Consider the following 16,455-nt stretch of genomic DNA (forward strand, 5'->3'; position numbering starts at 1 on the left):
GCAATGAACTAAAGGAAAGGGAAACTCTAGAACACCTTCTATGTTCTCTCCCTGTATTACACAGCTCTTCGTTATGTCCCCATACCAAGTGTGTAAATTCGAATATTTAAGAATAAATCAATAAATGTTTATCTGTGGTGGACCCAATCGTCGGCAATTTGACCTAAAAGATATTTTGTGTCCTACAACATGTTTTGGAAGTACGGTGTAATCTTTTTTAACGGACACCTCTCTTAAGCGGACATCTCCCATAGGCAGACCCTTTTTTTAGTACATTCCACAAATCCTTAAGAATTTAAAAAAAAAATTTTCTCTTGAGTTGACAAAAATCTGGTGACCATGAAAAATAAGAACCGAGAGGTTGTGGCATACCTCCTTAATCAGAAAGCTCCCGGAATATATTCAGAAAATTCAAAGTTCCTTCAAAGAACTCCCATTAACTGTAACACACTTATTCCAGCGTTTTATTCAGCTCTCAAAATATTTCTGGAACTCTTTTCATAGAGCAGTTTTCGATTTTTCATTACTTTCTCTCGGCTATTAAAACGCCTACTTACCGTTGTAATCCATAAAAACTGTGAGCATCGACTTGGTTTTTTTGGTCTTGGTTCATTCGTTCACTCGAAGTTCTCCACTGACTCGCCTGATGCCTGCATTGCCACGTCTCGTCTCCAAAATGTTAATCACAACAAGAACAAGGGGCAGATCGAGAAACCGTACAAGCTGGAAGAATTATGCGAAAGAACTTGTCGCTTGTTGAAATTTTTTCTTTTTTGTGAGTAATTGAAGTTGTTACTTTATTTTGGTTTTTGTGAATAGACAATATTTATACATTTATAAATAGTCATAATAATAAGAAGCTAGTATGTAACCCCCGAAAATCGGGTGGGCTTTTTTCCCACGGAAAGTAAACAGCATATGTGACACTTTTATATATTAAAAGTTATGATGATTAGAAAAGTGTATATTTTTATTCATATGTAATATGTAAGAACTTATGCATATAACATTTTTAAAATTTTTTTCAGTTAAATCAGTAATTTTTTTTTTAAATTACTTCATTATAAACTACATTCAACGTCAAGTTTTCGTTATTGCCCATTTGAACTCGTATATTTTCCCAGGATCTAACCCGGCTTAACGCAACATAAAGTTGGCCGTGAGCAAAGCAGTCCTCCTTTAAATGAAGCCCCACCCTTGATAATGTTTGCCCCTGGGCCTTATTTATTGTTACGGCGAAGGCTATCATAATGGGAAATTGGAGGGGCTTCAACATAAAAGGAAGTGTGGTATCGCTCGGCTGCAAATTTATACGAGGCAATAGAAATCGCCTTCCCTGAGCCTTCCCGCTTAATACTTCCGCGTGCAAACAATTCGGATGCATTTGTTTTATGATAAGTCGTGTGCCATTCACCAACACAATTATACATTTTTTTTTTGCCATTCGTAAAATTTCTTGGATTTGCAAAAGTAAAAATTTTGTTTTCACAGATCTTTACGTTTTAAAAAATTTTAAGAAGAATGGTAAAAAAAATTTTCAAAGTTCATATTCATATATGATTTGATAATGGCTGCATACATAAAAATATACAAAAAACCCACTTAAAATGTATATCTGTGTCAAAAAGTTCGTTGATTTGATGGGTAATAGTGTTCTTTTAAATGGCGTTGGGCATCGTCTATTACTATAAAATTTGTCTGAGAATAGCCCAAATACAGTTTACCTTTGAAATAGTATCAAATAAATAACTAATTTGTCTCTCTCTCCTCATTTTTTAAAACTATTTAAAATTTTGAGTTTTGCAAAAAGGATCAAACGCACACAAAATTTTTAAGTACATACATACGTTTATATATTGTAGTTCAATTGTACCACATATGAACGAAAACAAAAGAGGATGCTTCTACTAATCATATCCAATGCGTGACGTTTCAAACATTTATCACTTACTTACCTGCTCTATTCCTCCACTTAAAGTAGGAACTCTTCTACGAACTCTTCTTGGTCGTCCTCTAGGCATATTTTAAAATTAAATATGGATGTACTTTTTTTTTTAAATAAATTCTATTTTGCGTCTGTCCAAAACTCTTTCTAATTTGCACTGTTACCGTTGTTTTAAGTGAATTGACAAATTTCAAGTCAATTATCAATTCATACCAATTATTGCCATCACAACAAAATTTTGAAAAAAATTCGCAGCACCCGTTGGGACTATGTTCATGAATACATATTTATTAGTAAAGAGAACAAAACAAAACAATTATTGAGAATCCAAATGTATAGAATGCTGTGCTCATTAGAAAGAGAGCTAAACAAAGCAAACGTACCCATATATATGCGTATATTTGTGTGTCATCCCGCTTTGCATAGACATCGCTGTTATCAATATGAAAATTTTGATAATTTTACACGCAAATATTTCATGAACAAATTAACCAATTTTAATTTTTATAATTTTCCGGAAATATGCTCATCAAAACCTTTCTTTTGATATATATTTCATATCTGTACATATTGTAGTTTAGTCAGAATAAGCGCCATGTTTTAAAATAATACTATAGATTGTAAAGCTACTCGACATTATTGCACGCAATGCCTTAAATGTTCTTAAAAGATAAAAGTGGAAAATGTATTAAAAATTAAAATAAATTAAATAAATTAATGCATTAAAAGTTTATTGAAAAATGTTCTAAGGGAACCCAGAAAATTCCCTGCCATATTGAGCAAGTGTAATATCTCTTCTAGCTCCTAGTAGCAGTGAACGATATTTTTTCTAAAAAATCTCTTTAGTCGTTAAAGCAACATCAAAAAGTCGGAAAAATGTTACAACTTAGCGTCCCCATTTCAAAGAATGAGCTTCAACAGAATCACTTTTCAAGGGCCACATTATTATGTTACTGTTATGTTCTGTAATGTAATGTAATACTATTATATGTTACGTTTTGTAATTAATGTTGTTTTGTATTTCGTGTCTATGGCTTGATCTTTTTTATTGAATGTCCAAATTTCGAAGACTGAACTTCAGATTTCTAGGGAATATCTTGTTCAAGGGATTGAATAGTGAAGTTACAACTTGACCAGACATACGTTAAGTCATGGTTTAAAAACAGGTATAACAGGTATAAGAACAGGCATAAGTTGTACAAATCTCTTTCTGTACACCACAATAAATCTTCTATGTTTATTGACAGAACTCACTTTAAGAGCAGCCTGTCTAAGATACCCAACGAAGATGAGTAAGAGTTTTTTCTGGAAGCTCTTAGCTTGAAAGCCATGCATTCACTCCAGACTGACCTAATACATTTTAAGACTGTAATCATTATTGCACATAAAGAACTGCCCCAAACTGACGCAAACTTCTATTTGAATCCACTCAACGTAGGAGAGTCTGATTATGGACCCTTTTTACATGAAAACTATTGTCAATAAGAACATCTCAACTAAAATGATTTTTTAGAGTTTCGAATAAACACTTAGAGGTAAACGTACTCTGCAACTATATACCTATAGCATGCCATCTTCAAATTGAATAAAAAGTTGTACTAAATAATTACGAGCAATGCTTCAATAAATAAATACAAAAATAAATCAAGTGAATACTTCTTTCACTCTCTCCTCTCCCTTGCGGGTACTTACAAACTTAACCACTAAGGTGTACTGTGTGTTTCGAGTGTCTACTCCTAACTTACATAGTGGCAATTTCGTAAAATCTTTAAACATAAACTGGATTGAAAAACAAAATGAATTGAAAAAATTTAATAAATAGGAGAAATACTTATAAAGAAATGTCAATATATGTTATATATATATATATTACATAGTTCAGAAAAACTATTTTATCAGTAATTTTTCTGCAAACTTCGACGTTATGCTTTTTTCTGTAATGAAATATAATGCTATCTTATGTTATGTTATGTGTTGTTATGTATGTTATTTTATTTGTTTTTTTTCATTTTTTTCATTTTCTTTTGTGTTTTTCGTAAATGTTGTTGTTTTTGCTTGTTTGTTGTGTATCTTATGTTGCGTTATATTTGTTATGCTTATCAGTTTTTAATAAATTTATGCTATTTCATGATCTGTTGCTAAATTTTTCATGATTTGCTCTGTTTTTTTGCTATGTTATGATGTGTTAAGTTATGTTTATTGTGTTTCCTATGTTGCGGTATGCCATGCCTCGTTACTTTATTTGCTTATTCATTTCTTCTTTTATTTATTTTTTGTTTAATTTTCTTTCCAATTTTTAATAAATTTTGATATTTTCCCTTAAATTTTTCTTGACTTTGTTTATTTAGCTATGTTATGTTTGTTGTGTTTCTTATGTTGCGTTATGTTATGTTATTTTATTTGCTTATTCATTTATTTTTTTGTCTGATGTTCTCTTCATTTTTTAATACATTTTTTTATTTTTCTTTAAATTTTCCCTCATATTTTCATTTTTGTTTATTTGTTTTCTTTTTTTTTTTTGTATTCACGAGCGCTGCTGCCTATTTCACATTCATTCAAATAAGCTCTCGGAATGAACCAATGCAGCCCAAACCATTGCATCCGATGAACTTCATTGCATTCGACCGATCGTGTGCGGCGAGTGAACCAATGCTTCACTTCGTGTGGCAGGAAATAACATGAATGAATGGTCACGTTTCGTGCAAGTAACAAAAAACAATAAAACTAAGTAAATATTGAGGCAAAGTAGCATCCCAATACCGTCGGGAGCGCTGCCCTACTGCTGAGCACCGACTTATAATCTTCGGCTTGGGCAAGCCACCTTAATTTGCGCAAACTCAATTTTTTTATTCAGATTGGCTTGCTTTACCTTCCATTTGTCTTTGCTTTACCTTAAAACTGAAATTAGGCGCCAAGCTTCTCCTGCTGCTTCACAGATCCGCTCAGTGTTTGTAAAAATATTCATTTGCTTTGCTCTCAGCGCTTAACCTGTTTGTTGCTGTGATTTTGCCTGCTTTTGCTTGGTTTATTTTCAGTTTTTGTATTTTCGTTGGCATCACCCAACATCGTCTATCGTCCGCCCCATACTCGTGGCTGCCGTTGTTGGGGTTGTTCGCCGTCGCTGTTGCGGTTGTAGTGTCAGCCTCATCTTCGCTGTCGCTTTGCTGTGTCATCCCAACGACCTGACCACCAACTCCACGCCGTCGCCGCTGCCGCTGCTATCGGCCAATTGTTATTATGGCTTAAACCGCTTTTTTTTATTCGTACTCTATGAACTTTTGTTGTTGTTGTTATAGATGTTAATGTTGCCGTTGCTATTTCTTATTTTTCCACTTATTTTCATCTTCGTTTTTGTGTCGCTGAAGAAGCGCCGATCAGACAATAAGGCAGTAAGTACTACTAAAGTTCGTCGGCACATTTGCCAAATGAAACATTCAAATGTTGGTAACGATCGCGTAAAGACGTCTTCAGCGTCCGCGTCTTCGGTAGTTTTGTGAAAATCTTTTGGGAAAATCTTAAAATCTCTAACGACTTCCTCAACTACGAGTGTCAATAAAGTGGTTGGTGTTTGTACTTATTTTTTTTTTTTTGTTTTTTCTCAAAATCCGAGGCTTTGAAAATTACGTTAACCGATTTCAAGTGTTTTCGAAAACATTAAAAAAAAAACAAGAAAAACAAAGTATAAAACAGTTAACGAAGTAAGGAGAGTAAAACTAAAACTAATATTTTCCTAAGTCAATGAAGTTCATGTAAAATGTTGAAGTAAAAGTTTATAGCTATGAAGTGTTAGTTAAAATAGCTCTGTGACATTTTCGAAAGTAATGAAATTTCACGAGACCAATTTTAAGCGATCTTAGCGACCAATAAATTTTCAAAGTAAAAAACAACTAAAAACATAGACAATACAAAGTGGACAATAATTGGGATTAAATAATAAAAGCTATTTTGAAACGAGCTATGAAGGAAATATAACGTAACAATTTATAAAAAAAAAATTGTACCAACCTAAAATTTCAATTACAGAGTAACAAAATTGCTGATAATTTTCTTCTTTTAAGTGCACCTAATTTTTTTTGAATGACACACGACATTTGTAAATGAATGTTTATGTAAAGTAAAAGTAATATCGCAAATTAAAACTGAAATTAGGGTAAGGAAATATTTTCAAGTGACTGTTAAATTTTAATTTATGCAGTTTACAAAAAATTGGGGACAATTTTTGATTGCTGTTTTAATCTTTGCACGGTACTTAGATGGCCATGACAGGCATTTTTGTAACGCTAATAAGTAAAACTTAAAAAATAAAACTAGAGGGTAAAACATTTATCCAAAATTAAAAAAAATGGTGATTTGAATTGATTTTCTATCAATTATTAAATTTGTCTTTAGAGTTGGAAAAGAAGTACTTAAAATTTCAATAAAAAAATGGTAAAAATTTAAAAATTAAAGATTAAAATTTGATTTTGAAAAGTAAAATTAATATTACAATTTAAATTTAAATTAAAACAAAAATTTTATTTCAAATTAAAATTAAAACGTTGACTAAAATGAGAAATAAAATTAATATTGAAATAAATATTGAAACAGAGTCCAAATACATTTTATTGAAATTTTAAAATATTAATATAAGTAAGTATTAACTAAAATTATTAAATTAAAAAATTAGAAGCTCAAATTAAAATCTTATTAAAACATAGTAAATGTTAAATTAAAATATCAACTCTAATTAGAAATAAAGTTTATTAAAGCTTCAATTAAATAAAACATAATAAAGGTCGAAGTCATTTTTTTATTAATTTTAATTAAAAACTAGTAAATATCAAAAATATTATAATTAAAGCAAAAATTGTAATAAAAATATCTGTTAAAAATAAATATTAAAACTAAAGTCAAATAAAAAATAATAAAGCTACAAACACAAAATATTTTTTTATTAACATTGGTTATCAAATAAACATTAATTAAAGTTAAAGGTAAAATTAAAAATTTAATTAAAACAGTAAAAATTACAAAATTAAAAATAATTTCAATTAAATTAAAACCAACGTTTTAATTCGAAAAAAAGTTGCTTAAAAACTAAAAATTGTATTACATTAAAAGACAGACTTTAAATAGAATCACAAAAAATCCTAGAAATATAAATTATTTAAAAAAAAAATAAGTAAAATGTAAACTAGTGGAATTAAAGTATTGATTAAAATTAATAATAAAACTTATTTATTTATTTATTTATTTTTACAAGAGTAACAATTATAAATAACTGCCACACGTAAGTACTAAGCGCTGGCTGCCAGGGCCTTCGGCTTATAATAAAACTTAAATAAAATAAAAGCCAATAAGAAATAAAATAATAAATATATAATAAATTATGAATAATAATAAAAATATTTAAAATTAATTTAGTAAAATACAAAATACCTATTTTAGCAATACTTCATAATTTTGCGAAAATATGAATTAATACAAATGCAAAATATTGAAAATAAAATTAAAAACGAAATGTTTAATTCTTAAAGTTAAAATATTGATTGAAATTAAAAATTAAATTAATTTTTAAATTAAAATAAAATACAATATAAAGCGAAATAACAAATCAAGAATAAATAATACGTAATAATAAAAAAATAAAAAATAAATTATCAAAATATAAATGCTTGTTTTGTGTTTATTATTGAAATTAAAATATTGATTATAATTAAAAATATAACTAATGTTAAAATTTAAATTAAATAAAAATTTAAATTAATAAAAATATATAATAATTAATAAAGCAATAAATAAATAATAGTAATAAAAAACTAGAAAGTTTAAAAGTTATCAGAATCAATTATCGAAATATAAAAGCCTATTAAGAAATATTTTATAATAATTTTCCAGAAATACAAAATAATACAATTACAATTTAATATATAAAACGTTGAAAATAAAACTATGCTCAAAGTTACAACTAAAATTATTATCTTATAAAATTTATAAATTTAAAAAATTTATATGAAACCGAAGTTAAAGTTGAAATACATTTTTTTAAATTATAGCTCTTTTTTCGCGGATAAGGAACTCACAAACACCCCGTTCTTTGCAAAAATGATTATTTCAATCTTTTGAAAGAACATATAATATAAAGCAGGCAAGTTTAATTTTCAAAAATTTCAAGGTAATGCAAAGACGACTCGAAATTACAAAAAAACTTAAGATATGTATAATTAACCCTCTGTTGGACACCTTTTTCAAAACCTACGGTTCGGCAGCTGGTTCTAGCCTTTTTAGTCCTGTTCGATGTTCCTTTTTAAAAGGTTGTATCCATAAATCGATAGAAAATTAGATTTTAGGAAGCTACCTGGCAGCTCAAATAGAAATATGTTAAATGCACGTCCAAAGCCGAAAAGCCCAACTAAAAATTAATGAAAATAAAATTGCACAAAGAACTAAGCGTTAAATTAGTAGTAGTAACAATAAAAATTTGATCGAAGCAGAAATAAACTAAAAAATTATACTAATAACTTTTATTTATAATTCGTGTGAAAAGTGAACTTTAACCAAAACTTTAATTAATTCTAGTAAATGTAAATAACAGTATAAAAATATCAAAAGCCTTTAACTTTAAATTGTTTGGTCGATACTTGATCACTAGAGCCATGTACCTACAAAATAATAGATTTATTTTTCCCAAACTAATATTAATATGTTGTCTACATAAGCAATGATTAGTAGATAAAAAAGAAAATATTTTCAATATTTGTGACCTGGTCTACGAAAAGGTACCTTACGTGCGAAAACAAGTTTTCGAGAAAACAGCAGTTAAAGTTTAAACTTCTAAAAACCCGTGTAACTTTTTTAAATATTAATATTTTTCAATCCGGTTTGGCTTATTTTCTTCAGCATAGATCACAGTATCAATAAAATTACGGAAGCAGTGAAAAACCTTTTTTATATATAAATAAATAAGAAAAAGTTAATGCAAATCGCAGAACTCGTTTTAAAAAATAAGTTAGCTTTTATACCGACATCCATGCCAAAAAAAACTTATAAGACGCGGTGACAAAAATTTTTCGAAGTACTGAATACGATTCTGGTGTCAAATTTGAAAATTTTTAAATAATTTAAGTTTTCCAAATAGCAACAATAACTATAAATAAGTGGCACATGTTTGTAAAGGTTTTTAAAGCCACTGACTACGAATATAATGTCAAATTGACAATTTTACAGTTGACATCTGCGTTACGTCTCCTTATTCTACTTCGTGGCTTTTCTGTTACTACGTTTATGTAATCATTTCTGTTAGTCTTTTGTTCACAAAATAGTGAAAAATGAGTGTTGACAAGGAGTTTAGTGCCATTTACAGTAAATATTTTCCTAAAAACGATGATGTTAGTTCGAATAACGATGATGATGGTGAACTATATTTCACTTATTCAGAAGATGATATGGAAAAAGCTTTCGTTAAGATAGATTTATCTACTGTGGATGAAGAGGAACAGGAGATGGTAACCAAATTTCTCTCTAATAATTGTTGTACTAACAAATGCCAAACAATTGTACCACGAAAAATGATCGAGAGTACGCGAAACAAAAAATTTGTCCGCCATATTGGATCAGCTATTTTGATTTTTTTAAATCTCACAACAGATTCGTCATCAGCGATCTCGCAAACCCCCGAATAACAGTTTTTAAATATTTTAATTAACTTTTGATGTTGAAACAATGGCACAATTCGTGACAAAAATTTTGACAAATCCTTAAAAACCACCATTTATAAAGTTATGAATACATTTTTTGTAACAAATTTTTTGAAAACAGACTTCAGTATCGTATTCACTGCACCTCAGACTGTCCAGGAATGGTTCAGTTTTTAATTTGCACAAATTATTGTCTTCGTTATTCTAATTTGTATCATGACAAAAAAAACAGTCTTTTTCGTATTTTTACTTCTCTTTTTTTTACTTTTAACAAACTTTTAAACAAATTATGACTTTCTGGTTTTCACCATTTTAAAGAGCCTTTCATACACTATTCGAATCAACAAAAAAGTGAAAATGATTTTTTGACACGTAAGGTACCTTTTCATAGACCAGGTCACATTTAGTAACCATAAATTTCAGAACAACTCATGCAGATATGTAAACGGCCCTGACGAATTGTTTGAATTAAATATTTTTAATAAATATTTTCATCAATTGATGTTTTCTGGCCATATATATAAATATACATATATATATATATATATCCCTGTGGCTCCATAGTAACGCAGAGGGCCACCTTATAGTATATTTTAACTTTTTTTGCAAATATTTTGCTTTTAATCCAGCGCACTTTTATATAGGAATTCATTAAAGGTTTGAATGTTGTGGAGTTATAAGCTTACTCTACTATACATTTTTTTATTTTCAGTAACGATATTTCATATTTTGATAACAGATATTTATGTATATTTTTGGCCCCATTTTTGAAGTTAAATACAGTTTATTATAATACAATTTGATTAAATATCCTAAGTATATAATTTAGCTTTATATTGAAAATTAAATTAAAAACACAACATAATTTTACACCTTTGCTTGCTATATGCTTTTTTTTATTGAAATAAGAATTTATAGAAGAGTTCAGAAGATTAATGAAAACATTATTAGACAAAAAAAAATCAAGTTCGATAAGAGATGATATCTGGTTGAACTTATTAAGAGCGCGAGAAATTGAATCGTTTCGGACAAATTTGTTGTATTACTTCTACTAAAAAAGGGTAGGAATTTCAAAGTTTTCTTCTTAGAGCATTAAAGTTCATTTTTTCTAGAAGGACAGTACAGTCAAAATCTCATTTTATAACGCCATATAGAAAAGTATAGTGTTTCCTATTTTCAAAAAGGGTGATCTTACCCTGCAACTGCAAAGTTATGATGGGCACAATTAATGAAAAAATTACCTCTTGGACTGAAAGAAACAGTATTTTAAAAGAGTATCAAGCCGACCTCGGGAAGAATTATTCCACAGTAGGCAATATATTCAATTTAGACGTTTTTGTTCATTTAAAACTCGAATAAAAGAAGAAATTTTACGCGTTTGATAGAGTATCAAGAAACGCCTTAATATACAAGCTGCACCACATTAGGTTAGGTTAAGTTATGGTGGTAGTCAGTCCATATGACCAACTCACTTAGACCTTACTGGTACGTTGTGATACCACTGTGCGACACGGGAACCTTGTTTATTTATTTTCATGAAACCATTTTGAGGCTCTTATGAAGCGCAGGATTGGTCTATTCCCGCACTGGATAGTTCTGTAAGAGAATTGAAAAAGTGTTTACCTAGACAACCTGCTCTGATTTTAGCTAAGGCTGGACAATTGCAAATTGTTTCTTCCTCTTACTAATCTCTAAAACTTCTGCAATATTCATGGGAGAATCCTCCTAGTCTCAAGGAATGCCTGCCAAATAGCCAGTGGCCGGTGACACAACCACGATCTTCGAGATATATTCTATTGAGAGGCTAAGCAATTCCTTTTTCCATTTCATGTTTGTTTCCGGCCATAGTAGCCTGGCTGTTACGCATGTACCTTCATCTTCCCATGACCTATTGGCCTCTTGGGTAATGTTGTTTTTTATTATTAATTTGCTCGTGGCCAAAGGTATTCCAATGGTACTTTTATCACGGAACACTTGAAGAGCAGTACCTTTTCTGGCTAGCTCATCAGCTCTACAGTTTCCCCCAATATCTCTGTGTCCCGGACCCCAATAAAGCTGACCTTGAATACGACGCTAATATCATTTAGGGCTGCTCGGCATTCCTGAGCAACCTTTGATCTTAGTATAACCGCATTCATTGATTTTATGGCTATCCGAGAATATGTTAGGTATGTAGCCACTTTTGATAAATGCTGCAGTAGTCTGGTAGTCGAACGGATAGTTCCAGCGCTAATTCTTTCGAAAATACTTTATAGCCAACTTTATCGTCTAGCTTGGAACCATCTATATAAAAATTTAATTCCCCCCCTTCTCCATGGTAAATTAATAATTTAGCACTTCTAGCGCTTTATTTGGGGTAGTTCTTAAAGCACCAGAGGTGCATAAGAGACCTGTTCTTTGGACCTTGCTCATGATTTTAACGTAACTCGTCTTTAGAGCAGATGGCCACCATACAAGTATTCTGCACCATATTAGCCTTGTAAAGAAACTGTAGAGGTTCATAGAGTTCATATAGGTATACAGCGATACAAAGACAGTTGAGTGGAATGACTCAGAAATTTCAGATACATTCAAAATAAAGAATACATATTTTTTAATGGATGCAACTAAAGCTTTCTAGAAATTAATAATCAAATGAAAAATATATGATTATATAAAAACATAACAATTTTCGCTTATAATAAAAATTTTATTAAATTTATATTTCTAATATAAAAAAAAACTTTATAAATTTTAATTAGTAACACAATTTTCTTCTTTAATAATTACAATTAAATTTTTTAAGCGAGAAAAAAATGTGTGTCATATATACAGATATATTTCCCGTAGTTTTTAGGTGGAACCAAAAACAAAATATTTATCATAAATACATATATTTTCATTTTGTCAGCCAAAGGCGTATGTAGCTGCCACTGCGTATTCTAGTTTACATAATAATTTTTAGTATGTAAACTATGTTAAAATAAAACACACAAATATTTAAATATTCAACTCCGACTCGCTTCAACAGTTGAAATAAAAACTATTTATTTTTTATGTGTTCAAAAATGCAGAAGAATAATTACCTACAAAATTTTACATCTCTGCGTGAAGAATTCATATTTTTCTTTTCTTTTTTGTTTTGCTTTTAGGAATTTAATTGCATTTTTTTTATATACTAATATATACCATAGTTATATTTTTTGTGCATGAATTTTGTATTTGAGTAATATAACTTTTTTTATAAATTTTTATTGAATATAATTTTTTTTAAATGCCCATACTTGAAAATATTTTAAATATCTTTTTAATTTGTATTTGTTTTACAAACTGAGTTATTTTAAAAATATATTTTTTTAATTACATTGTTTTTATAAAAACATGTAAGTATTTGTGTCTCTCGAATACGTGCATTTTTTCTAAAGTTATTTATGCATCAATTAGAAATTTAAAATTTTATTTTTATTTTTTATACGCACAACTTTTTTTATTGTATTTATATTAAATATTCTTAAACAATAATTGACAAAATTAATTTAAATTAATTTTAAACATCTTTTTAATTGATATCTTTCTACAAACATTTTAATTTAACTAGGTTTTTTTTAATTATTTTGTTTTTTATAAAAACATCTGAATATTTTTTTTATAAAACATATGCATTTTTTATTGTAAAAACATATGAAGACTGCTTATGGATCACTTAAATATTTACAATTTTATTTTCATTTATTATACGCACACCTTTTTTTATAAATTTTTACAATATCTAACATTTTTTAATGTACCCATATTTTTATGAAATGATGGAAAATGTTTTAAATAATTTTTTTAATGGAATTTTTTTATTAAAAAATTTAGTGTTTTGTTAAATAAATTTTTTTTAATATTTTTTTTTTATAAAATACATGCATATTGTTTTTTGTAAAAACATATAAGTACTGTTTACGCATCAATTAAAAATTTATAATTTTATTTTTATTTATTGTAGACATAACTTGTTTAATGAATTTTAAGGTAAATTTAAATTTTTTTGAGAACAAATTACAGTTGTATGCATAAAAAAAATTCAACATTATGACACAGAAATATAAAATATAATTTTATCTCAAACTTAAAACAAACAAAAACCACTCCACCTTCGGGGCAACCTTTAAAGACTAGAATAAAATAATAGAATACACATTGCAAAGATAAAAAATTTCGGACTCAAAAACGAAGGCCTACAGTAACTAATTTTACTAATTAAGAAAAAACAAACAGTACTAAAACTAAGGCGTTTCGGCGCTATAAAAACTAAAAGACCAAACCCTCTTCACACAAAAAAAAAGTTACTAGCACTTAAGCAATAAAAAACGCTTTTAAAAAGTGGAGCTCATTTGTTAGGACAAAAACCAAGGGGAAAAAAAATATAAACCTCATATACAATAATAACTATTCATGTTCAAAAGTATAACAAAATAAAGAATTATTACATACGTAAAGAACATAAATCACAATAAAAAATGCACAGAAACCTTAACACTAGAAACAACAAAAAAATGCAGCGCAAAGATATAAAAATCTGAAAGATAATTAAAAGTTAAACTAGCAGAAAGGCGTAAAACGCTTGAAGACATTGCATTGAGACAGAATGTTGAACATGCCATATGCAACAGGCGACAAGCAGCGTGAAACGTGAAACAGTTGCAGACAATTCGAACATTTCGACTTTTCATTTTTTTTCTTGCCATTTTTATTTCTCCTCTTATTTTCTTAGTGTTTCATATTTTCGGTATTGTTTTTTCTTTTCTAAATCTAACGTGAAAATCAAAAAGTAGTCAACGGTATATTTGCGATTACATCAATTTTGCAGTGCAGCAACAGCAGCATCAGCTTCAGCGCCGATTAGCGCACGAATAAACACATAGATACAAACGTAGATATCTTACATAAAATAAAATAAAGAAATATTTTATAAAAAAATACTACAACGAAAAATAGTGCAACATTTGCACACAAAAAAGAAAAACAGTGGAACAAAACCCAAAACGAAGATAGTAGAAACTGACGCAGAAGCAAAAACAGAAGTAGAAAAAAAGCACGCAAACGTCAAGCCAACAGTGACAGCCAGCAGTGACAGAAATGCGACCTTTTAAAGGTGAGTCGAATGTGACGTTTATTATCACATATGTATGTATGTATGTATGTATGTAATGTATGGATGTGTGCACGAGTATATTTAGAAATATGTATTTGTGACCTTCTTGTGCTTTGTAACAAAAAAAAGTTCTGTATTTATTTCATATTCTACTCGATTGGCCTTATAAGCATATGAATGATTAGGTCTATAAGTGAAGGTGGGGGTTCGCCATTGCCTGCCGAGAAGCGACTGCGCTTAAAAAAATCTGCTTGTATCATTTGGTGTTCCGTGCCCTAAATTGGTTTTGAATCTTGGCTATATAGAATAATAGCCACGCACAAACTTATTCGACCACGGTGACCGCCTCAAACATTTAAATTTGAAATCTTCCAGTAATTATACAAATTTGCGATCAAGAAATGCATCGTGTGACACCACTTCACACTCCCGGGGTTTGGTACTTCTTTGCAGAACGATAGCGTTGGGTGACAATGTCAAAACTTCCAAAGTTAGTTTTTTATACTTCATAATTCTTTTTATGGTATAAATTTGTCTTATTTATGAATTTTTTTATCGAAAACAAAACGAAACAAACATTTCATTTTTATAAAATTTTATTTGTGAATAGTTTGAAAAATTTTTTTTTCATCTTCATGATTTTACTCTTATATTATTTTCTAGTAGTTTTTTAACTTTTGTTTCTTAAAAAAAACACTTTTATGTATTTTTATGAATTCACATTTTTTATTAAAAAGCTTAATTTTTTTTTAATCTTAATATAAGTTTAAATGTAAATGTAGTTTTTGCTTTAACAGATATCAGTACTACTATGGTATTAATAATTTTCGGGTCGTAAATTTTTATTTATTAAATTTTACACTTTTTAAAATATTAAATTTTATATTTTTTATAGGTTTTTAAACATTTTCTTGTCGCAAATTTTTATTTATAGAGTTTTACATTTTTTGTAATTTTTTTAAAATTAACAGGTAGCAAATTTTTATTTATTAAATTTTATATTTTTTTATAAGTTTTTAGTAATTTGCTGGTCGTAAATTTTTGTACTTTTACATTTTTTTTTATTATTTATTATTTTACTGTTATATATATTTTTTATTTTAAAATTTTAAATTTGCTAGAATTTTTTTCTTGTTTTAGAAAAATTTCAATTTTTATATTTAAACATGTTTTTGTGCCAATTTATTTAACAAATTTCAATTTCCACAAACTTTATCTTTTTGAAATAAATTTTAGTACTAGTTTTTAATAATATAGAACAGCTACTTTAACGGGTTTTTGTTAATTTTTTGGTATTTTTTTAGTTTTAATGTTCTGGAGTTTATTTCAAACTCGTATGCATGGGTTAGCTTTAAATAATTTTATTATTTTAAAGTTGCGTAATATTTTTTAACTTTTTTTAGATTTATTCTGCACATTTACTTAAAAAAATTTGAGCTTTTTACAATTTTTAAAATTCCTTTGTTCAGCAGTATGACATTTTATTAAATTTTCGAAAAGTTAATCGAAAAAAAAAAAACAATTGCGATTCAAACAAAACGATAAAAGGCCAACTCAAAGATATATTCTAAGAGTCTCAGTACTCAAGCACGTTCTTGCATTTCTAATTTAAATTTTGTGTTCTGTATGACCACAATTTGTAATAGCCTATAATAGCGTACGTTTTTCTCGCTTAGTTGCTTGGCTGTCCACGGGATTTGCTCAGCCTTTACCTT

General features: G+C 28.5%; 1 protein-coding gene across 3 annotated transcripts in view; it reads left to right on the top strand.

The window, feature by feature from the left end:
• The first annotated feature begins 5,090 nt into the window (after window positions 1-5,090).
• LOC129249674 (dentin sialophosphoprotein) overlaps window positions 5,091-16,455 on the top strand; it is a 104,318-nt gene continuing 92,953 nt past the window's right edge. Inside the window, exons 1-2 of one of the 3 annotated variants that reach the window (XM_054889379.1) lie at window positions 5,091-5,505; window positions 14,456-14,740. In XM_054889379.1, the coding sequence (XP_054745354.1) occupies window positions 14,725-14,740 (16 nt within the window). In that variant the 5' untranslated portion in view covers window positions 5,091-5,505; window positions 14,456-14,724. Of the gene's footprint in view, window positions 5,506-14,415; window positions 14,741-16,455 lie in introns of those variants that run through there. The other 2 variants (XM_054889380.1, XM_054889381.1) reach the window with 2 other exon arrangements.

The sequence above is a fragment of the Anastrepha obliqua genome, chromosome 1, assembly GCF_027943255.1.
Source record: "Anastrepha obliqua isolate idAnaObli1 chromosome 1, idAnaObli1_1.0, whole genome shotgun sequence".
NCBI lineage: Eukaryota > Metazoa > Arthropoda > Insecta > Diptera > Tephritidae > Anastrepha > Anastrepha obliqua.